The sequence below is a fragment of the Epinephelus fuscoguttatus genome, linkage group LG6, assembly GCF_011397635.1.
Source record: "Epinephelus fuscoguttatus linkage group LG6, E.fuscoguttatus.final_Chr_v1".
NCBI classification, from domain to species: Eukaryota; Metazoa; Chordata; class Actinopteri; order Perciformes; family Serranidae; genus Epinephelus; species Epinephelus fuscoguttatus.
This window is the reverse complement of record NC_064757.1, coordinates 45,918,829-45,944,050: the sequence shown is the minus strand read 5'-3', so window position 1 is coordinate 45,944,050 and position 25,222 is coordinate 45,918,829. Positions and strand designations below refer to the sequence as shown.

At 44.1% G+C, this 25,222-nt stretch overlaps 1 protein-coding gene across 1 annotated transcript; it reads right to left on the bottom strand.

Moving 5' to 3' along the window:
- Positions 1-285: 285 nt before the first annotated feature.
- Positions 286-24,312, bottom strand: LOC125889706 (zinc finger MIZ domain-containing protein 2-like). Its single transcript, XM_049577757.1, has 21 exons — positions 23,882-24,312; positions 14,527-14,629; positions 14,277-14,391; positions 13,965-14,173; positions 12,984-13,143; positions 12,197-12,439; positions 11,736-11,895; positions 10,815-10,933; positions 10,584-10,676; positions 9,711-9,900; positions 9,304-9,445; positions 8,789-8,867; positions 7,910-8,041; positions 7,644-7,749; positions 7,193-7,350; positions 6,898-6,965; positions 5,513-5,581; positions 4,169-4,452; positions 3,300-3,475; positions 2,413-2,610; positions 286-2,282 (listed from the first exon to the last, which is right to left on the bottom strand). The coding sequence occupies exons 2-21, from the start codon at positions 14,574-14,576 to the stop codon at positions 2,175-2,177; spliced, it is 2,859 nt and encodes a 952-aa protein (XP_049433714.1). The 5' UTR covers positions 14,577-14,629; positions 23,882-24,312; the 3' UTR covers positions 286-2,174.
- Positions 24,313-25,222: the final 910 nt, after the last annotated feature.

The window sequence follows — 25,222 nt, the reverse complement described above, 5'->3', positions numbered from 1 at the left end:
AGAGATAAAACGTCTTCAAGAAACTCAAACACGTCCGGCTGCCTACGATGAAGCACTGAGAACTTCCCTGACCTGGATGTCTGAGAATCTTCCAACACTGTACGAGAAGCTTTTCTTGTTACACGACGACAGTCGGCAACGTCAGGGTTCTCTGCTGCGAGTCAATGGTTACTGTGGTCGAACAAACACAGAAAAGAGCGACGACTGCAGACCAAACTTCAAAAACTCGTACAAACTGACGTCATACAAGTGACACTGTTTGGATATCTGGGAAGTGACATTCAGAAACACACCATGAGCTGCTCACTGAAGGAGCTGCCAAAGAGACAGAAACTCTGAGATTTGAACTTAAACAAACTTCCTAACAAAATACTCCAAGGAGAAAACCTCTTCTTCATCAGGAGTGTGGTGAGAGCAGTTTGACAGTAACGTGGACGACACTGAGGTGAAACACTGAACTCCTTTTTTTTAATCAAAAACAGTGAAAAGACAAATCAACATTTTCTGATTTCAACGTCTCAAATTTTCTGTTTAGTCACTTTGAGTTTTGGACCGTCGCTCGGACAGAACGAGACTTCTGAACACGTCACAGTGAACTCTGGGAAACTTTAATTTCAGAGGCTAAATAGTTGCTGGTTATTTTTCTGTCAGCAGTCCGAACATTTTAGTTTTAGACTGAACACAAGATCTAGAAACACTGAAACGTGATGATTTCCTTCCTGACGCTGTGACTGAACCAATCAGACATCCTGAAACTGATCAGATGATTTAAAACAGATGAACTGTTGTTCCACTAACATACACTTCGGTCCCTCCAGGATTCTGTGAGCTGTTTTTAGGACATGTCTCATTTGTCAGCTTTTCTAAAACAAAATAAAAATTGTGAAGCATCCGTGCTGCCGACATCAGACGCTGATATTTGGTTAAATTTAGGTTGTTACGTCACGTGACCAAAGTTCAAGGTCAGGATGACGTCTGCTTCCAACATCAGTTTGACATAGAATACTAACAGCAGATGACGTTGATATTTCGTTGGTTTAAGGTCTTGTTGTAACCAAAATCCAACATCTTCCAAACGTCTCCTGCCGACGATGTCCAGATGTAGAATAATGAGATTTAGTCGAGAGGTGCTGAGAACAAAACATCATATTGTTAACATCCACGCAACGTGAAATATGAACGTTTTCAAGATCTGTGCGATGTTAGAGTCCAACGCCTCTCTAATTTTATACTGATGTCTGGTGGCAGCTGGGATGTTGTGATGTTTATGGGCGTGTTTTGCAATAAAAATTGTGAGGTCAAGCTGGACTCTGTCTTTAAACACGTTAATAACTGCTTGGTAACGTTAGCTTTGTGATGCTAACAGTTAGCTCTGTCACTGAGGGGCTGAGTGAATCAATACGCTGCACGCAGCTCTGCATTAAAATCAGATTTGACCTGTTTTAAAGAGTCAAATCTGCAGTTGAGTTCCGGTGATCGGACAAAATTAAGTCGCTCAGAATTCACAGCGATTGGCTGAAACTGTGATCACGACCTCCTGGAGGGACCGACTGTGACCATGTGACCTCACGCGTGAACAGCATCAGAGGATCAGAGCAAAACATCACCTTCTGATGAATCACCAAAACTTTGAATCCTGGGAAATAAACTCATCACAGGAGGAGCGTCGATGCTCCCTGAGGCGCCGTGGCTGAGTGTAAACGGCGTTAACCTTTACATCCTGTCTGTGAACACAGACGCTCCTTAAAGCTCGTCGTTTCAAACTCATTTGGACCAGAAACATTCTGGATTTAATCGACCACACGTCACAGTCAGCTGTCGTCACGGCAGCCGCGTGGTCGTCGCCATCTTTAAATCGCCTGCAGCTTCCTGTGATCAGCGCGGCCGTCGGCTCCGACAGGGAATGAAGGATGAAGCATCAAAATACAGTTTAAAGATAAAAAAACAATAAAATAAAGTTACCATCATCATCGTCACACATCAAACAGTTTTCATATTTAAAAGATGATTTTTTTTTTCATATCGTCCACTCCATCCTGTGCAGACGGCGGCGGCCATGTTGGACCGCCACTCGTGTTGGCGGGCGAGGAGAGAAAGAGTTCGTATGTTACAGTAAAGTTCTGTGTGTGTGTTTATGTGTGTGTGTATATGTGTGTATATGTGTGTGTGCGTGTTCAGTTGTTCTCAAACAGCGACAGCAGGTCGTCGTTGTTGTTGTTTGGGAGGTCCGGAGGTCCGAGGTACGACAGCAACTCGTCCGGGTTGGTCAACTCCGGGAGCAACTGCAGCAACACACAGAGACGAGACGATGGAGACACAGAACCAGTGGAACCAGTTTAAAACACCAGTCAAACTCAAATTACCCATGATGCAACAGTGTAACGTGAGGTCTAATTACTGGTTTGTACTCACGTCCAGAGAAGGTTCAGGAACCTCCGACGACCCCCCGAGAGTGAAGGAGCTGTCGCCTTGGAGACGGGGATTCTGGTTGCTACGCTGCATCATCTGGTTGCCGCCCCCCATTTGGGAGTTGCCGTGGAGACCCTGCGACTGCTGCTGGGAGAGAGGAGCACCATGGGAAGTGGAGTCCAGACGGCCCGAGACTGACATCTGAGAGAGGAGAGAGGAAGGAAGGAAGAAAGGAAAGAGGAGTGAAGGGACAAAGGAAGGACAGGAAGGAAGGAGGAGAGAGATGAAGTTAAAAAGAAGAGGAGGGACAAAAGGGAAGAGAAGAAGGATATTGAAGAGGAAGGAAGAAAAAGAGAGCAGGAAGGGAAGAGGAGAGGAGAGGAAGGTCAGAAGGAAAGGATCAGAGGAAGGAAGGAGGAGTGGAAGGAACAAAGGAAGGAGGAGAGGACAGAAGGAAAGAGGAGAGGAGGGAAGGAAAGGAGGAGAGAAAGGAAGAAAGGGAAGAGAGGAAGAAAATTGGAGAGGAGAGGTAGGAGGGTAGGAAGAGTGGAGGGAAGAAGAAGAGAGAAGGAAAGGAGGAGAGGAAGAAAAAAGGGGACAGAGAAAGGAACAAGGAGAGGAAGGAACACAGGAAAGGGGATTGGTAAAGGAAGAAGAGAGGAAGGAATGAAGGAAGGAAGGAAGGAAGGAAGGAAGGAGGGAAATGAGAGGAAGAAAAGAGGAGGAGGATGGAAAGGAGGGAGAGTGGAGAGGAAGGGAAGGGGAAGGAGAGGAGACAAGGAAAGACAGAACAAACAGAAAGGAGGTAGAGGAGGAGAACTGGTGAACCTTCTGCTCTGAACCAATAAAACATGACGATGATGAAGATGAAGGTGATGATGTCACTGTACCTGTCCAGCCAGCGGGTGAGGCGGCGGTTTGTCGGGGGTGAGGAGGGCGCTGGAGAGCTCAGACTGGTAGGAGAGGGGGGGGGGCCCGGGGGAGGAGAAGTCCCCCCCCACACCAGGAGTACCAGGACCACTGAAGTCTGAGAAGCCTGCAGACTGACTGCTGGGGTAGGACGGAGCTGAGGACACACGGATCAATACACCTGATCAGATACAGTCATCAGTCCTCTGATTGATCCATTCAGAGTTTGATCCTGATCGATTGATCGTTTGTATCAATAAAGATTATTTGATCCTTCAGCAGAGACATGAGCTCATTAAAGATTCATCCGTCAACAGGAAGATGACCTCACTGATTACTGATGGACACGCCCGATAATCAATCATTCAGTGGAGGTTAATGGACGGACGACTTGTTGTTGTTGTTGTTGTTTACGTTCCTGTAAAGTCTTTCTTTAAATCCATTAAACACTGTGACAGGAAACAACCTGAACACCAGCAAATAACAACGACGCACCGATAAAATATCAAGATAAATTATTATCAAAGAGACATTTTAAATTTGTTAATAATAATAATAATAATAATAATAATAAAACGCGTTACAACCTTTATTTATTTGTGTTTCATTAACTTTTCGTCTTTTTATCACTTTATTTGTTCTGTGTTTTTATCTATTTGACCAACAGGTGTTTTTCTGCTTCAACGCTGCAGATTTATAAAATTATTCTCAGATGAACACTGAATAAAACACACTGAATAAAACACACTGAATAAAAACATGTCAGACAAACAGTGTGTGACCTCATGTCTTCTTCTATCAGATATAAAGTGTAAACTTTAATGGCTGTGGCTCCCTCCACCCTGCGTACCTGGGCCGGGGTAGTCCGGTGTGTTGCTGTTATTGCTGCCCCCTGCAGGAACGGGAGGGTAGGGCATTGGGGAGGAGGAGGAGGAGGTGGTGGCCGAGGTGGGGGCGGGGCCTAGTGATGCGATCATCTCCATGACGCTGGGCAGAACCATGTGACTCGGGCTGAGCGTCCGGCAGCGCTTCAACACGGGGCCGTCTGACTCCTCCTTCACGTGGATGTCGGGCTTCACAGGAACCGGCTTCCAGCTGCACACTGGGTCGATGGTGATCTCCTCGTACTCGGAGCTGAGGGGAGGAGGAGGAGAAAGTGACAAGTCAACAATCACAAACATGAAGCAAACAGTTTGTTCCCTCAGTAACTGAGCGTTGTTTTCTTCCTCCAGGTTTCAGTTTATTATCTGACTGGGACCAACTAACTGGTTCCAAACTGGTTCCAGTCTGAGACGCCCAGGTCACAGTCCTCACACAGTGGGACGTCCTCACTGAGCTGCTCTTCACCTTGATTTTACAACTCCGCTCATAAAGAGCAACATGTTGAAACGATTCATTTTAAAGGCAAAACTGTGCAAACAATCTGTTTTATATCACATGAACCTGAATCTCTTCCTGTTTGGGACTGGTGGTCGGAGAAAACAAGACATGACGACGCCACTTGAAGTTTCAAGAATGTCTGACACTTTACAGACATGATAAATTAAGTTTTTTAATGTCATCTTCACATCAGAGAAATCATTGTTAGCTCTCAGGCTGCTCAAACAATGCTCTGCATATATGAATAAAAAGAACATTACAGGTAACAATGAGACATAAAATAGTGCAGAGGTCAGAAGATGTCTGGGAAAAAACCCATAAAAATCAACAGTAAAGTAACGTTGATGTGATTCACTCTGCAGCAAAGTTACTTCAAATTAGACTCGCAGCAGAAGCCGACACATCAGCGGGCTGAGACGATGTGTTGAGTTGAATCTTGTGGCAAATAAACTGCTTTTACAGACAGAGGAAGTCTTAAGATAAAGTCATATGTGGCACATTTCTACTTGACTAGTCCTGAAACGTTATCCCCACCACTCACAGTCGCCATCTTTCTCAGCTCAGTTTCCTGTTCCACCAGAAGAGACTGACCTCTGCTGGCTCATGATGTGCGCTACATCACATCACCTCCACCCTTGATCTCTACATCAGTGTGTTCGGAGGAGGAGGAGCGTCATATTTTTGACTATTGAAAATCACACCTTTGAGATTTCTAAGTGTCTAAGTCACCTGAGCCTGCTTCAAACAGTTCAAGTGCTTCAGATCATCAGAACACATCAAGATAAAGTTTGGAGTTAGAAATAAAGTTTCTTACTTCTGAACGTAGATGAGGATTCCCAGCATGTACTGATCCACCTCCAGACCTTCTAACAGAGCTGTTTTACTGCGCACACACACACACACACACACACACACACACACACACACACACACAGACACACAGACAGTTACAAGTTATAAAGGACATAAGAATTGTGTAGAAATACTCTGAACGTAGGGCTGGACGATGAGGAAAAACATAAGATCAATATTTATCCCAAAATATAACTTGATGATGTCGACAGTATGAAGAGTCCCTGTTAATGACTGGAGCCTGAAGGATTCTTTAGTTTAACTTTACAACATTTTTATTTAAATATAAACTAGAACAACAGCATATATAATATACACGTTAGCTCGTCTTATAATAAATTCATGGTGTGGTCGCTGAGCTGGAACCTTTTCAGGTGTGTTTCCTGTCTTGGTCGACACCAACTGACTGAATATCTTGCAGACCGTCTTACTCTGAGCTTTGGTGCGTCTGACCTCAGTATATGTGACGCAGTGTTTGTAGCTTTTCTGTCAACAGTCTCTAAACTTTAGACGATAACACCGGTTCACTTTCAGCACTTTGGCGTAACAACGTATTCTCGTACAACAGTAAGTACGACGTCCTATGAATCAGCGCCCCATGAATGACGTTACGTGGGTTAGTTAGCAAAATAAAGTTTGGGAGGTTAGGGAAGGAAACATGGAGACGATGTACTTAAAAATGATTAACTCAAAGTCCGGTTCCGAACGCAGTCTCTTGGGGAAAGTCCTGCGCTTTGTGACCTGTCCACCACCTGATCCTGCCTCAGACCACTTCCTGCTTTATTCTTCAGTCCTGTGATCATAGCTTGCCAAAATACGTAGGTTATGCACGAATGACTGGTTCATGATTACGTGGTTCGTGTATGCACCAATTTTTGGTTCTTTTTGTAGGAAACGTACGAACGGTTCATGAGAACAGCCTCAGCATAACGAGCTCTGTGGCTGTGAAACACACCAGGTGTGGATTCAGAGGAGACAGGAAGTTACTGCGAGCACAACGACCCGAAGACGCCACATTTCTGTAAGTTTGTGTTCCTCATGTTCAACATGTGTTTGATTAATCGATCACACTGTCTCACATTTGTTGCTCTGAGGGATCATGAGCTCTGTGATCACCCCGCCCTCCTGCAGACAGGCAGCCAATCAGAGCAGAGACAGAAGCAGCAGACAGACTGGCTGCTGCTTGTTGTGTTTATTTCCGATGTGTGACAGGCTGTTAGGTCTTTTTAATATCAGGAAATGTCAAAAGTTTATCATCGTTATCGACATAAATTTTACCCTGACCGCCTGTCGAGGTCGTTTTATGGTCCAGCCCTGTCTGAGTGTGTTCGTGTGAGAGAGACGTACTTGCACACAGGACACCTCCATGTTCCTCTCTCACAGTTGAGCTGCAGGTATGACTCCAGATCAAAGCACTGCAGACAGACAGACAGACAGACAGACAGTCAGACAGACAGACAGACAGACAGACAGACAGAGTAATCGATCAGTGTTTTTTTCATGTGCACTCTTTATGTTATTAAAGCTTCTTGATTTTAATGTTTTTTCTGATTCTAGAAAAATGTGACAGTCTCTGGTAGATTCAGGGCTGGCGCTCCGACATCACAGTGTGGAGTGTCCTGATTGGCTGTGGCCCTCTGACCTGTATATGTCTGCAGTCGTGACCTCTGGCAGGCAGCTGGATGCGGCGGAAAGTGATGGGACATTTCAGCGACACTCTGATGGCCGTCTGCTCCACGCCGTCCTCTCCGTTTAACCCGGGAGTCCCGGGAATCGAACCGCTGCTAAAGTTCCTCTTTACTGAGACACAGACAGAAAGAATTTAAGTTAATATGGAAAATATCAGAGTCAAATACAGGAATGTCAAATATTTACAAAAGCTTGAGAATCAATCAACAACAGGCGACTCAGTGGATTCTAGTTGATCAGAGGCTGTGATGTCAGGCGGCGCCCCAACACATCGGGTGTCCTAGGTGAGCGTGGGGGGGCTCCCCTAACCCCTCCCCCTATGGATGACGGCGCCCTAAGCATTCACCTGCACTGCCTACACCAAGAGCTGGTGGTGAGATAAATTAATGAGTCATTAAACTCACTCTTAGTGACACAATGCTCGGCAGGCAGCAGCCTCTTCTTCATCAGACCCTGAAGCACCGAACGGACTGACGGACGATGAACCAGCTGGAGGACAAACAGGTGAGACTGCACAGAGACACAGACAGGTATGTTAAAATAACCACGTGTGAACATCTTTGTATGTGTAAGATATGATGTGTGTGCATGCGTGCGTGCGTGCGTGCGTGCATGCATGCATGCATGCGTGTGTGTGTGTGCGTGTGTGTGTGTGTGTGTGAGCTCTTACGCAGCAGCAGGCGGTGACGGTGATCTGGATGGTGTTCCTGCCCGGCTGACACACCTGCTTCAGGTACAAAGGCTTGTGGGAAGTTTTGTTGTCGCCTCGTTCGATGGTGAGAGGAGTCGCGTTCACGCTCACCTGAGGAGGAGCAGGAGGAGCAGGAGGAGATAAGAGGAGGTAAATAAAGACAGAACACAAAGACAGCTCTGCAGATGGACCTCATATTAACCCTGCCTCCAGAAAGTGTCACTTCCTGTGTCAGATATATTTTCTGATTCTCAGTGTCTCTACAACGTGTCAGAAACACCTTCAGTTGATTCCTGAGATTATTTTTATCTTTGGGACTAAAGGATAATGTTCTTCATCAGATCTGACACCACCTGTGTCACCATCGTTTGTTTGATGCCAGTTTATTTGTCTTTATCTTGAATTTCAAAGTGACGCCTCGTTTCCATTTACGTCTTAGCTAAGCTAAGCTAAGCTAAGCTAGCACACTGTCATACGATCTCTCCGAAATCTGCCATAAAAGTTGAAGGGAGGAGCTTCACAGGCACATCAGATATCAGAGAGATTCCCATGATGAGGAATGACTGAACTTCTTGTTGACTCGTCTCCGTACACAAGTGCAAATGAGGTGTGAATCATATTTCATCAACATTCTGGTTCTGTTTGTTTTCAACAACTGTGTTATTATTTCATTGTTCTGATTTAATTCTGATTATTTTCCTGCTTTAGCAGAAAGTAAAAGTTTCATAACAGTGATCACATTAAAATATATTCCATAAAGACATCATTTCTGAAACAAAAAAGAAAAAAAGAAAAAAAGTGTCTAAACAAAAGATGAAGAAGATGAAGAGGAGGAGGAGGAGGAGGAGGAGGAGGTACCTGGACGGAGGCGGGCCAGTTAGTGTTCATCTGTCGATCCTCATGGTGGTAACACTTAAACTGGAGCTCCAGATCCGGTCTGACACACACACACACACACACACACACACACACACACACACAGAGTTATTGATCATCATGTGTTCACACCAGACTTGAGTGAGTTACAGTTAGTAAATGTAAACTGTGTCATTAGACGTGATGGATGTGACACAATGACACAAAGTACACAAATTAAGATGCACGAGTGAAGTGAGCAGCGTGATCGTGTCACACGCTTCTTCACAAGAGTGAACTGAGTGAACCTCAGTGAACAATTCGCACCACGTGTGTGTGTGTGTGTGTGTGTGTGAGGCACAAAAACACAAAATATTCCAGTGTTCAAAGTCTCACAGGAACACACTGCGCTGACAGCCTGACATCGACCGAATGACGGTCAGCTTGGTTTGTCAGGGCCCTCTGTGTGTGTGTGTGTGTGTGTGTGTGTGTGTGTGTGTGTGTGTGTGTGTGTTCACCTCATGATGAGTGTTTTGTAGACAGAGTCTCTCAGCTGGAAGACGTGGTTGCTGACCGCCAGGTTGTGCTCTAATCTGAAGGGCTCCAGGACCACGCCGTCACGCACCGGGAAGGTCAGCCGCAGGTCGTCGCTGGGGTTACCTGTAAACAGGAAGTCGACACGAGTCAGACACCTGGGCTGTGTCTCAGATCAGATGTAGTGCACCATACAGTCAGATTAATATTTCATCTTTCAAACTGTTTAAAATGTGTGAAGATTGACGGCAGAGAGCGAGACAGGAAACAGATACAGAAAAATATTCAAATAATAAATAACGTAACGACCAAACACATGACATCATCTTTAATCTGATTATTCTTCTGACAATAACCTGCTGTGTGTTTGTTTATGTGTGTGTATTCATACCTGTGGGAGGCGGCGGCGGCAGTCCGCCCATGTTGGGTTTGATGTCAGGCAGGAAAGAGGAGGGCGGCGGCTTGACGTCACTGTTGCCGGGCGACATGTAGGGTGGGGCCATGGAGCTGCTGGGGGTGATGGGAGGGGTCGGGTTTCCAGGAACAGGCGAGGAGGGGTAACCTGGCAACCCTCGACCAGGCTGAGAGGAAGAGGAAGAGGAAGATGATTATCGTCACTGTTACAGACACCAGAACCGTCGGAGCAGGAAATATTTTCATTATCTATCCAAAGGTCGTTTCTGTGAACATGAAGAGTCGTGTTAACCCTCTGAAACCCGAGCCGTTTCCTCAAAGAGAGGAGTCAGCTGTTTTTACGGCCTCTTATAAAACTGTCTGACAGCGTTACATAAACTGTGTCGCTGTGAAGATCATCATCACATGATCAGGACCCATGGCGTCAGAGTGATTTTCAAACTGAGGTCAGAGAGTTCAGGTCTACAGATTTAATGTTAGTGGTTCCACCTCATGTTCACCGCCATCAGAGTCATTATCCACACATGCTACACAGCACGGCCCGCCACTCTGTAACATGGACATGTAATAGATTACCATGAGTCAGAAATGACTGTAATAATATGTATAAACCCTCTGAGATCAATCAGCTGATTTTAAGGCTCAAAACACAGGAAAATAACAGATGCATGGACATGTGGGCGGAGCTTAATGTCGGTTCACATGGAGCTAATTTTAAAACTTATTTATAAACTTAGTTTAATCTCATTAAAGTAGAGCTGCAACGATCGGTCATTTAATCTGATGTGAAAACTGCTCACTCACACACACACACACACACACACACACACACACACAGAGTCAGACTTACCCCAGACGGCTGGTTGAAGGAGTTGTAGACTCCACCGGCGCCCCCTGTTGTCAGAGCGTTCAAACTTCCACCCTGACCGTTAAACTGCTCCTGCTGCACCAACACACAACATGTTAACGTTTAAATATACAACACACAGACACACACACACACACACACACACACACACACACACAGGAAGCAGCCTCCCGATGCTGACTGACTGTAACCAGCTCTGTTGAAGCTCCTCACCTTGTAGTACTGTGAGTTGGGGGGTCCAGAGGGGGGGTACTGTGGGAGGGGCATCTTATGGGTCGGATAGGAGGGGGAGGAGCCTGATCGCTGGGGGGCGGGACCTGGACCACCAGGACCTGCAGGTAAACAGACAGAAAAGATCCTGAAACACCGACCAACACACCTGAACCTGGATGGAGGTTTCCCTGCTTCCAGTCTTTGTGCTAAGCTAGGCTAACAGTTTCCCCCTGCTTCCAGTCTTTGCGCTAAGCTAGGCTAACAGTTCCCCCTGCCTCCAGTCTTTGTGCTAAGCTAGGCTAACAGATCCCCCTGCCTCCCAGTCTTTGTGCTAAGCTAGGCTAACAGTTCCCCCTGCCTCCAGTCTTTGTGCTAAGCTAGGCTAACAGTTTCGATCTGCCTCCAGTCTTTGTGCTAAGCTAGGCTAACAGTTTCCCCCTACTTCCAGTTTCCCCCTGATTCCAGTCTTTGTGCTAAGCTAGGCTAACAGTTTCCCCCTGCTTCCAGTCTTTGTGCTAAGCTAGGCTAACAGTTTCCCCCTGCTTCCAGTCTTTGTGCTAAGCTAGGCTAACAGTTTAAGTTTAAGTTTAAGCTAACAGTTTAAGTTTAAGCTAACAGTTTCTAAGGGAACTTTAACAGAATGACAGGTGATGACATCAGTGACAGTGTCCGAGGAGTCAAATCAAACTATAACCCATCAAATCTTTGTTGTTTCACCTTTGACTCAAAACAATCCTTCCATCACATTATAAACACATTAATCAATGTTAACGGATGTTTTTTTTATCTAAAAAAAAAAAAAAAAAAAAAATCCAAAATATACATATCGATAAAACATCTTGATGTGAACCAAACAAAACAGCAGTTTTGTCAGCAGCTGTTAACCCTGCAGTAACATTAATGCCACCTACAGCTTCTCACCTGGATGATACTGCATGTTGGGGCCGGCGTACGGCCCGGGGCCGCCGTGACCGCCTCCGCCTGACCCTGGGATTGAACCACCGGCGCCACCAGGACCTGACATCACGTTCACACTGGGACCGACGGGAACGCCGTACTGCTGAGACATTCCTGGGAAAGACTGAGGAACAAAAGGAAGGATGTGAAATGACTTGTATATTAATTTACATCATTTTAATTATGTTGAAATAATAATAATAATAATAATAATAATAATAATAATAATAATGAATTATTTATTTATTTTATTGTTATTATTTTACATTGCATTAGGTACTTTTGCTTTAAATCATTTTTTTCTATTTCTATTTTTTTCTATTTATTTTTTTCTCTATATAAAAGTCTACTGTAATCCCATTAAATATAATCAGATTACACCAGGTTTAATCTGATTACTGTGGACTCTGATTGAACCTCCTCACCTCAGAGTTGTAGGGCCGTTTGAGGCCCTGTGGCGGCCTCAGGTGGCCCTGCTGTGGTCCGGGGCCGTAGTTTGGGTGCTGAGGGACCCTCTGGGGGCCGCCGCCGGGGCCATACATGGGGCCCATTGAGGGGGGGCCCCTGGTGGGTCCAGGCCCGGGGCCCATACCTCCAGGAGCCATGCCAGGGGGGCCGCGGGGGCCAGAGTGGGCCATGAACTGGTTGTTGTAGGCCGGACCTCCCATCTGATTCACACAACAAACAAATAATAACAACATGTTTACTCTGTACACGATTACATCATCTGTTTTTACACATACTCACTACAGCACCAAATGTGGATCAATCCGCCGCTGAAAATAGTCCCTGACAGGTGAACTATTCTCTCCTGTGTGTTTGTTCTGAGGGAAAATACTGATCAGTATCAGCAGGAACCAAAGAGCTCGGAGCAGAGACGCAGACAGGAAGTGAGACGGTACTGAGGGACGGACTGACGTGATGTCAGTGAGACATCACCAGAATACACTTCGTTTATCTTCACGCTTCATCGTCCTGACTGCAGCTTTAAAACCTCCACACACCACAGGAAGTGACTTCACATCATCAGACTCATTTATGTGGACGTACGGATCCTGTGTCGTTACACGTAGAGACGCTCAAACATGACCTCCGGCTCAGGTCGCAGGAACATGAATAATTAAAATAACCATGATGACACCTGAAGTCTCCAGCAGAGGGAGCACTAACTCCCTCCTCCCTCCTCCCCCTCCCCCTCCCCCTCCTCCTCACCTGTCCATAGTTCATTTCCTGGTTTTGTTTCTCCTGGATGGCGGCGACAGTTGCTGTGGCCGTGGCGGTTGCTGTGGCAGCGGCAGCAGCGACGGCGGCGGCTGCAGCGGCCTGAGTGAAGTCAGCTGAACCTCTGGAGCCGCCGGGGTTTGATGGGTAACTAAAGACGGAGAGAGAGGAGGGTCAGTTTCAGATTTGAATCACTTTGTTTTATTTTCTACACAGTAACAATGTGACGTGGTGTTTTTATATGATGATAGAAAATACTAAAATTATTTGATTTCATTATTGATTTATTATTTATGAGAAGTAGCCTGTGATAAAGTTTAGTCTACATACAGTCAAAACAATATTCTGTATCTTCATTTATCATAAGCTCTCAGCAGAACAATTCTTCATGTTGAGAAACTGACAGAACTCAGTTTACCACTACTACCACCATGTGATGAACTTAAATGACAAAAGCCTCTTTTTATACTTGGAAATAACTCGATTTAATTTATCTTTAGTTTGAAGCATAAAATGTTCTCAGGAATTTTCTCAAGAAGTTCCACTTATGTTCATTTTAGGAATTATTGCAAACTAGGAGGCTGTTAGATAAAGTTTTACAAACTTATTTTAACCTGTCACTCACAAAACTAAACAAAAACACCAATCCTAAAAAAGAAAATTACAAAAAACAAAACAAAATAAACCACAAAACCCAAATATAATAATAAAAAATAAAACAAGAATTAAAAAAACCCAAAACAAACTAAACAAAAAAAGGAAACATATTTAAAAATACCCACAAAAAACAACAAAAAACTCCCCAAAGAACAACAAATAAAAATCACAAAAAAAACAAAAGAAACACACAAACAAAAAACAAAAAAAACAACAACAAAACAAAATAATAATAAAACACATTAAAAAAAACCCCTACAAAATACAAAATCACACAAAAACAATCAAACAAACAAAACAAACAAACCAACCCACCTCCCAGTGTAGCCTCCTGGTCCTCCAGCGTAGCCCCCAGTCGTCCGGCCGTACATGCCCTGGTTCATGTAGCCTTTGCTGGGCTCTCCGTAGCCCTGCTGACCCATGTAGCCTCCGGGACCACCGGCCATGCCCGGACCCCCAGGGCCCTGCATCATGGGCCCCCCTCCTGGGTTGGCCCCGGGCCCCATCACCCCTCCACCCATACCCTGACAGACACAGACACACACAGCTTCTTACACACCACTTCATTAAAGGTTTATAAATCAATCTCCATCTTCTTCTTTTACTTCCTGTTTGGTGATGTCATACCTGGCTGGCCGAGGGATTGGTCACTCCCCAGACGGTGGTTACCACGGAGAGGGATCCTGTGGGCTGGTTGTTGGGCTGCTGCCAGCTGGAGGGGTCGTAGGGGTACGAACCCTCGCTGCAGACACACACAGAGGCGTCAGCTCAGTGACGCACTACGACCATTTAACAGATCAATACTGTGAGGTCGATCAGTGTCAGAGGGGTGTGTGTGTGTGTGTGTGTGTGTGTGTGTGTGTGTGTGTGTTTTTACCTGTGTGGGTTGTTGGCCAGTCCAGCCTTCATCTGATTCAGAGGGTTCATGATGGGAGGGGCTGGTGGTCCACCGGGGTCCAATCAGACAGACAGACAAACTCCTGGAGGACAGACAGACAGACAGTCATTATCTCCAGTGTACAAACTCAGTTACAAACTACATTTCCCATCATGCCTCCACAGCACAGATGTGCGAGTGATCCATTAATCTCGTTTGTTCTTTTGCTTTCTGACAAACTTGACAGAAAAACTACTGAAACTAGAAAATGCAGCATTCTTACTTCCTGTTAAACTTCAGTCACTCAGACTGGTTCACTAACCATCTCAACCAGTTGCTTCAGTTCTCTGACTGGTTTTCTACCCACTTGGTATATTTATACTAGACATGGACGATATGGCCCTACAATAATATTGTGATATTTCAGGGTATATTTGCGATAACGATGTTCTTGATGACAAATTAGCAAAAAAATGCTATTATGAATTTAAGAGGATAAAACTGCCACAGAGTCAGTGATGCAGTTTCACAGTTTGCTTCAAATCTTCAGTAAAAACTAAATAAAAATGATGATGTCATTTCTTTAGTTTGTGAACAACAACAGTAACTCAGAGTCAGAGTCTGTTACAATATTAATAGTTCAACTAATCACACATTAAACAAATGTGCCCTGGGACCTATATGTATATATATAAATCATGTCCGGTCATCAGGCTGTCAGGAGACAGAATCACTGTGCTGCTGCCAGAGGAGCCGCTGAATGAGTTCCCTCTGAGCCGACGCCACACTTTATTCCACACTACTGAAGCTCCTCCTCTTTTTGGAACGACCGCAGGGTCCATCATCATCTCACTGTCAGACATGCTTGTTGTTGCCGTGGGTAACAGTATGATGTCAATGTGTCAACAAGTGGAAATATCGCGAGTATCATGATATGAATTTTTCATATCATATTAAAAATGATACTGGTGTTATGTCACCTGAAGTCTGAAGTCAGAGGAACCTCACCAACCCTGACCTAAAAATCCAATATGGCTGCTCTGCCCATCAACGGTAACTGTCTCAGATACGTCTCACTAAACGGTCACACAGTCCTGTCCAACGTCTGTCTGAGAACATGTTGCTGTGGTGTTTGTATACACAAAATAATGTGTTGATATTGCTAACGGTGGCTAACCTGGTTTGAAATGGTGTTGCTAACATCATCTCAGTTCACTGAATTAACCTGGAGTGTAATCAGCTCAGGTGTGACGTCATACCTGGATCTGACCTCCAACTTTCCACGTAAATCAAACACATTGTTATTTCTCCCGGTGAACTGTTTTAATCAGGTGTAGTTCATCATTTATCACTGCACCATCAGAGCCTCTGCTCCTGATCTCCAGTCTGAGGAGACCAAACGTTTCAGACTCCAAACACAGAGCCGTTTGTGCTGCTGATAAAATCTGTGATGTCATCAATAAATGTCTAAAATTTGACTCAAGATTCAAAACGTTTAGTGAATCAAAAGCTTCAGTGTTTGCTGGGACGAGTCACCTGAGAGGCAGCAACACACACACACACACACACACACACACACACACACACACACACACACACACACACACACAGCACTGCAGGCAGTGGTGTTAGGGTGCATTAACAATTCAATATGGCAATATTAGACCGATAAATTAGAAATTAACCTCAGATATTATCAGGGCTGGGTATCACTACTGTCCTCTACCTGCTCAGGTACTCTGTCCTCTACCTGCTCAGGTACACTGTCCTCTACCTGCTCAGGTACTCTGTCCTCTACCTGCTCAGGTACTCTGTCCTCTACCTGCTCAGGTACTCTGTCCTCTACCTGCTCAGGTACTCTGTCCTCTACCTGCTCAGGTACTCTGTCCTCTACCTGCTCAGGTACACTGTACTCTACCTGCTCAGGTACACTGTCCTCTACCTGCTCAGGTACTCTGTCCTCTACCTGCTCAGGTACTCTGTCCTCTACCTGCTCAGATACACCGTCCTCTACCTGCTCAGGTACACTGTCCTCTACCTGCTCAGGTACTCTGTCCTCTACCTGCTCAGGTACACTGTCCTCTACCTGCTCAGGTACTCTGTCCTCTACCTGCTCAGGTACTCTGTCCTCTACCTGCTCAGGTACGCTGTCCTCTACCTGCTCAGGTACTCTGTACTCTACCTGCTCAGGTACACTGTACTCTACCTGCTCAGGTACACTGTACTCTACCTGCTCAGGTACACTGTCCTCTACCTGCTCAGGTACACTGTCCTCTACCTGCTCAGGTACACTGTCCTCTACCTGCTCAGGTACTCTGTCCTCTACCTGCTCAGGTACTCTGTCCTCTACCTGCTCAGGTACACTGTCCTCTACCTGCTCAGGTACTCTGTCCTCTACCTGCTCAGGTACTCTGTCCTCTACCTGCTCAGGTACACTGTCCTCTACCTGCTCAGGTACACTGTCCTCTACCTGCTCAGGTACTCTGTCCTCTACCTGCTCAGGTACACTGTCCTCTACCTGCTCAGGTACTCTGTACTCTACCTGCTCAGGTACACTGTCCTCTACCTGCTCAGGTACACTGTCCTCTACCTTCTTTTACCAATGAATAAAAACTGAATGAATAAACAGTTCAAATAACTAAAACTGTAATTCATTCATTCATTCATCTCCTCTGTGATGAACCAGCAGCAGCAGCTGCAGTCTGGTGACTCTGTCCTCTACCTGCTCAGGATGATTCAACATTCCTGGATGTTACTGTGTACATTAAATGCATCATCACCTTCACCATCACCATCACTCTGATGTTTGGATTTCCTGAATGAGTCAGCTCAGGTTTGATAGAATAAACAGTTCAAATAACTAAAACTGTAATTCATTCATTCATTCATCTCCTCTGTGATGAACCAGCAGCAGCAGCTGCAGTCTGGTGACTCACTCTACTCAGCTTCAGGATGATTCAACATTCCTGGATGTTACTGTGTCATTAAATGCATCATCACCTTCACCATCACCATCACTCTGATGTTTGGATTTCCTCTGAATGAGTCATGACTGAAACTCTGCTCAGGTTTGATAGAACGATGAAACATCACTGCAGAGACGTCACAGCACTGCAGTGTTACCGAACGCTTCCTGTGTCAGTGGTTCACTGCAGGTGGAGGGTAAAGATCACTGACTTCACAACCTGCAGCTGAAATAATTCACTTTTGAACTGTGCAACAGTCAGGACAGACTCAGAGTAAAAGGGGGCAGAGACATGCAGTGTACGGCCACAGGCTGAAATCGAACCTGTGGTCGCTGTAGCGAGGACACATTCTTGGTACACAGGGTGCCCGTTCCACCTGCTGAGCCACTGGGTGCCAATGTGTTTATCCTCTCAAATTTAACAATGAAACTCTCTGAATCCACTCCGGCTCCTATCCTCTTTCTTCTCCTTCGCAGCAGCAGCTGAGGCTCATGGGTGTTGTAGTATTTAAAGACAGAGAAAAACCTGATGCATCACGACATAAAGTGAGAAGATGAATAATCTGACACAGAAATACACAAAGAGGAAAAGTTACAAATAACTGGTGATTGATTAAAGCTGCAGTGTGTGAATTTAATCTAATGGTTGTGTTCTGGTTACGTTTATATCTCCACAGGGAGCAGGTCCTCGTCTACAGAGATCACCATGTTGCACCGCCATGTTTCTACAGTAGCCCAGAACGGACAAACCAAACACTGACTCTAGATAGAGACATTCATGTGTTCACAATTTATACTTCTGCCCTGAATTGACGACTGCGTGGGCTCCACATCGAGGCAAAGACCCTACGCTGTAGCCTGACGTGCAGCTCCACAGAAATGTAGCTACACTTTAATTTCACAGATAAGAAACAATAAATTGTGAAGACAATAAAGCCTCCACACACTGTGTGTGATTTATCCTGGCTGAAATATGAGCAGAGCAAATCTCTGCTAGCTGCTAGGCTAATTTATACAATGTAAAATGCCATAGGCTTGTGCTAATAACGTTAGCATGTTGTATTTGTGGGGAAAATGTGTCCAGATAAAGACAAATGTTTTGTCTGTGAATGCTGCGAGTTATAGTGAAGCTGATTTGTGTTTGACACTGTCTCTAAATAATTTCAACATTCAGTTCAGTGTAATAATTCACCGCTCTGCTGGTTTTTCTTGTTTGAAATATTAAAATAATCCAGAGTGATGCTTCCTCCTCTGATAAACCATCTTCAGCTGATCACAAGCAGACAGCAGCTGACACAGAGCACACTAACCAGAACACAGACGACTGACCAGCTGACAGTATTAATTATCTGCAGCTGATTAACTTCAGCCGCTCAAATAAAAGTCTTCATCTGTCTGCCTCCGCACAACAACAACAACAACAACAACAACAACAACAGCAACAACAACTGACGACACAAACATGTCTGGAGACACTTTTACTGGGCGTGCAGCTGCTGATAAAGGTCACATTTAATTACCAGATTTCTGAATGGACTTTGGCACGACATTCGCTGGGCGACAGTAACACACACGGACAGAAAAACAGGAAATATACAGCAGGATTCTTTCAGGAAACTCAAGTCTGAACACTTGTTTTAAAGACTTTTAATACATATATATCTTATTAATACCAGATACACCCATCAATATCATTATGTTAGTATCAGAAAATTAAAGCCAATCAGGCGCAGTTCTCCTCATGGGCTCCTGAATTAAATTTGGAGGGTTACAAGACAATTAAATATATTTATTTTTTGTTGCAGAAAATTTTGGTGCGTTTTAACAACTTTTCTCCAATGTTTGCTTTTTTCTTGTGAAACACTGAATAACTGCAGTAAAAATGACTTTGTCTCAGAGCTCTGACAATTAGCCGATCAATTAATCAGCAACTATCCTGATTCTGATGTGAGTGCAGCTGAAACAATGACTCCAATGATTTGTCAATTTGATGCTTGTCATTCTTCGACTGTTGGTCAGATATATAAACCATGTGCAGACATCACCTCAGACATAGCAGGACATGTTTCACTATGGTCTAACATGTTACTGACAAAATGATTAATCAAGAAAAGAATGAGCAGATTAATCAATAATGAAACTAATGGCTGGTTTAAATCACAGTAAACTGAATCTGTTTGGACTGTTGGTTGAACAAAACTCAGAAAGTGGAGTGTATTTTAGACTGTTAATTGATTAACAGTGAAAATATTTTGGTGTTGCGACATTACAGAATTATTATTGCTATGAGTTACACTGACCCTTAAAGGACTGAACACAGAGAGGGAAATGTTTTACTATCACTAAAACTTGAAACAATTTTGTTGGAAGTTTGTGTAAAAAGTCTCCCCTTAGAAAACGACTAAAGGAAGGTGAGCTTCTCCGTCTAGTTACATCTTTTATACGCTATCGTAGATGAGTAAATGTAGACACTATGATAGCCGCTAATTTTCATATCACAGTGTGCTTTAAAACCTGTCTATGTGTGCGACCTTAGTATCAAGATGAAACTTGTGATTCACACTGACTCCCACATTTGTGATACCAGAGAGAAACTTGACACTGAGGGCCTAAAACTTAGCACTCTGACTAAAAGATAAATGAGACGAGAACAAGTCGAGACAGAGTCGCTGGTTCTGGTCAATCAACTGAAACCGTTTCACGTTCAGAATCAATACGTATCAATAAATCAATATTTTTGACAACACTACAACAGAATGGAGAGGTCTCTGTGTACCACACAGCAACAACAAAGCATTGGAGCAACGACTGGATCAAACCAGACACTGTCACCAGGTTTGTTTCCTGACTGTGCAGCCGCTCCCTCAGCAGACTGACACTCCCAGCTGTCACTGCAACACCTGATGACACCTGAGTCATGTGACTCAGCAGAGCTGTACCTGCTGTCAGCTCACGCTCTTATTCACCTGCTCGCCACAGCACCATGCTGCTGATAAACTTCACTGTATTAAACGTTAAGTTATTGATATATTAATAATGTTTACAGGACAGTATGTAGGCCTATACGATATAAGACGGTATCATTTATTATATTATAATAAAGACGTCTGATGTTTACAGAGTTCAGACATCTCTTTTCCACCAACATGGAGTCGGTTCTGTTTCAGTTCCTGCACCTTCTTTTGAACCATCGAGAGCATTTCAACCAAAACTAAACTGGTTCAGAACCTGAGGAGTTCGTTTCATACTGGAACCAAAAACAGCAGGTTTTCCTTCACCTGAGGTGAGAACGCTGACGACATGTGGGCGTGTCACATTGTACAGGTCGGCGAAATCAAGTGTGCAGCGTCTCATTAATGTTTGGTCCTCGCTTGCTTTGGGATAAAAACAAATATCTGTGATATCAGAACAAAAGCTCACAGGTCGTCAGTGTGATCCGCCATCTTGCCTCTACTGTCGTGTAACGCCCTCCGTTGATGACTCATCCTTGATTTGAATACATGTGGGAGAAAAAAAAAAATCAACACCACAGTATTGCGATATTTTTGTGGCAGTATCGTATCGTCACACAGCGCCAAGTATTGATTTTTTTTTTAACAGAAATTATTAATATTACAAATACAAAACAGCTTTTAGTGTTCTACTAGAATAATACAGTCATTGCTTTTTCAGTGCGCTACAGAGGCTACACTCTGCTGCAGTAAGAAGGATTAGAGTCAGATGAACGGACTGAAAACTTTATTCTATTAAATAAAACAGACGTTCAAAATTTTCCTTTGGTAACAAAATTTACTGTTGAAGAAGTGTAATAAATCACAGTATATTTTATAGCAATACTCAGCATATCACAACATATGTAAAATCACAATGATATTGTATTGTGATTTAAGTATCGTGATAATATTGTATCCTGGATCGTTGGTGTTTCTCACCATGAGTGCAAATACAGGCTGGTTCTCTTGAGTCTGAATGAAACCGGTTCAAGAACCAGACCGTTCTGTCACACTATAAACTGTGATACAGCTGAACTGTCACATTACACATAGGTCTGCAGTGATACACCAGGTTTAGGTTAGGGTTGCAACAATATGAGATTTCATGGTAAAATACCTGCCTCAGAAAATACTGTGGTTTCACAGAATCACAGAATTTATACCATCATCATCATCAGTCAGAATGATCCTTAAAGAAATTAAAACAGACGGTTTACTGTCAATTGAACAAATGTGTTATGACTTTAACTGAGACCTGAAACCATTTCGTAAAATGTTGCCTCTCAGAAAATAACTACAATAAAGGGGAGATTAAAACCAGTACATCGCTTCAGCCCTCGTGTCAAAGTAAACCATAGCAGGAAAACTGACAGTTCATATCTGCTCACGTATACAGAATTAAAAAAGGCATCTGGATGGAAAATCTAACTTGCACATGCTCACTTCTTTTCCTCCACTGAAGGAGTTTATTAATATTAAAAAATAGGTTCAATTCTAATAAAGCGTTCGCTCAATCAAAAAACAAACTTGTTAATAACAATAGTTACTGTGCAGTAACACATACTGGGATACTGTAAAACCATGATATTTTCTGATTCAGTTATTGCACCGTTAAAATCTCCTACTGAATCAACCCCAGTTCCATCTGGTCAGGATCTTATATTTTATCATGATACAATATTATTATTGCTATAAAATGTATTTTGATTTATTACCTTTGTTTCCAGTTGTAAGTTATGTCTCCACGTCTGTTTTATCTAATAAGACAAAGTTTTCAGTCTGTTCATCTCACCTCAGACACGTCTATTGCAGCAGTAAAATAAATGTAGTGGGCTGAAAAAGCAACTGATAATATTGTTCCAGTTTGCTCCCTAAAGATTAATGTGTATTAGTAATATTCCTGTAAAACTTCATTAACCGCCCAGTCCCTTTACCAGCCCGGTGTGGTCACACGTTGTGACAAAGGAAGGCCTGTCTCTATCAGAGGCCTGGTCTGGTTACCAAGCACTTCATTTTTTATAGTACAAGTTATTTGAATGTATAAAAGCAGGTCGTTGGCTTCCTCAGGTGACGTGTCCGGTCCTTGATTACCCTGCAAGTATTCCATGTTCCTGCAGCCTGTCAGGCTCGTCAGATCAAAAGAATCAAAAGGCTTTTTCATAAAGATTAGTCCAAGTTGTGAGGATTGTTTTAACAGGATAAAGTGGTGTTGTGTCAGTACGCTGGGAGCTGGAGCTCTGTCTCTGATGCTCTGTCTGTCACAGTCAGATCAAATGAATGCGTCGTAACTGATATATTATCTGAAGCTATACAAGTATTATTAATGCTGGTTTAAATAAGCAATTTGATTGTATTTACAGGCCTGTCCCAAATAACAGCCCGGGCTATTATTCGACATTTAAGGGTAATAATTTGTAATAAAAAGATGGATACTTGGCATGAAACATATCACAATACTAAGCAGTATGGATTGTTTCCCACCCCTGTGATATATTATCCTTTATATCCAGACTGCACTCAACTAAGTGCCGCTGTCCCAGCTGCCACACAGGTTCATCTCTGCCACACAGTCACAGTAAGTGAAGAACATTAATGATCAAAACCTTCTGATGGTTCTTTACTTTAAACAGCCCATAATAATAAACTTTACCTTATCAAATGACACCACACGTGTCAGCCTGTGTCCTCACTCAATAAGCTGGTTTCTGTGTGTGGCCTTCAAACTACCAACCCCTCCTACCCTCAGCCGCGTGCACGTCACACACGCACGCGCTCGTTATAATATTATGGCTCATATTAACCGAAATAACGAGATAAACCGGGAGGTGATGTCCCGGTTGGTCCGTCCTCATGTCCCCGGCTCAGTGGAGACAAAATGACAGAGCCAGGAGACATTTTGAGATTCCCTGTAGTGTTGCAACCAGGTAGAAGCTAATGCTAACATGCTAACAGGGGAAATGAGGCTCTTCCATTGCTGTAGGTAGCATCGCTGTTAGCATTAGCATGCTAACGAGACGACAACAACCCACCGCGTCCAAAACAGCTTAAACGATCCAGCTCATGGTCATAACTCACGCGGACACGAAGCGACGACTCACGCGTCTGATGCTGTGTTTGATTCACCGCGGTTATAACAGAATATGTCCCCGCCTCACAGCTGTTAGCCTGTTAGCTTAGCTAGCACCAACGGGCTGTGACAATGGAATGCTCCGAGGCTAACAGCTAGCCACCAGCTAGCTCCTTCCTCCAACACAAAAACACTAATGTTAGCTAACATGTGGATCCGCTCACAGCAGCCTGGTTATCTACCGACACATTCCCGGTAATTACGACACATACCTGAGTCACACAGCGGCATGGTGACACGAGATGTAGTTTCCCCCCACAGCCGACCTACCTCCTCTGCTTCCCCGGGTATCCGAGCCCTGCTCCGGGGCTCCGCAGTCTGAGATCCTCCGGGCCTCCGGGGCATCAAGGACCGAGCGCACCCAGCAGCCAGCACAGTGCGGCTCCACAGCCGGTACCGATCCACCGATATGTGTCCACAAATATCCCGTTAAAATCCCGCACGGAGGCCGAGATCCCACCCAGCGGTCCTGGGCTAAACTTCAGCCAGCTAGCCGTCCCTGCCGCCGGCCTCTGCGTCTGATTATCCGGCTTCAGGAGGAGACACCATCCCCCGCAGCTCCAGGACCAGCTCAGCACACACTCACAATATAACTTTAATATGTGTGAGGCTCACTGGAGACACACGGCTGACGTTAGCTCCGGTGCTTCCTCTGCATTACTGCCGGTCAGGGTGAGGAGGAGACAGAGACACACTGAGACACCCACCCACACACACACACACACACACACACACACACACACACACACACACACACACACACACACACAGAGTTCATCAGCTCACACTCTGACGCTTCATCAGGTTTATCTTTACAATATTGTATCAATATATTGGTGTTAATCGATTCTTTATTGATCTGAAGCAAAGTTACTTATATTTACAGACACACCTGTGACACACACAGATACACACAGCTACAGTTCACCTCCTCACACCTCAGTCTGCCTTTTATTTACTCTCTTCATGTTTTTGTTTGTTTTCATACATAAACAAATAAACATGTTTATGTGTAAATATGTAATATCATACTGTTGATACGAGTCTGACCATGTAAAAAAAGGCACGAACATACAAACAGACAGAAATAAAATAATATTTACACATAATGAAAAGCCATGGTCAGTGTGTAGTTGGTGTGATTTACACATCCATCAAAAGGTGGAGGAAGTATAAACGTATTAAACCCGCCTCTGCTCCATCAGCCAGCGAGAGAAAAGAAACAGACAGCTTCCTCACACAGATAAACCTGTACTCAAGACTTTTCTAAAATGACCATTGTTATTACCTTTTGACTTTGTCGCACAAAAAATATGTTCATAATATTAAATAACAAATATCTATCTTACGAAACCTGTCTTAGCACATATCTGTGCCTGACAAAAATAAATATAAATAAAATATAAACATGTTAATGCTGGAGTCATAATGTCTTCAGGTTGTCCGGCCCATGCTAATATCTCAAGAACACCGTGAGGGAGTTTCTTCAAATTTGGCACAAACGTCCATTGGACTCAACGATGAACTGATTAGATTTTGGTGGTCAAAGGTCAAAGGTCAGGGTTGCTTTGACCTTGCATCCGTCTTGTCATGAACAAGATATCTCAAGAA

Coding starts and splice junctions, on each gene's coding strand:
- LOC125889706 (XM_049577757.1), bottom strand. CDS start 14,576: ATGAACCCTCTGAATCAGATGAAGGCTGGACTGGCCAACAACCCACAC. Junction 9,446..9,710: donor GCCGCCGCCGCCTCCCACAG/GTATGAATACAC, acceptor TCCTGTTTACAG/GTAACCCCAGCGACGACCTG. Junction 3,476..4,168: donor ACCGGACTACCCCGGCCCAG/GTACGCAGGGTG, acceptor GTGTGTCCTCAG/CTCCGTCCTACCCCAGCAGT.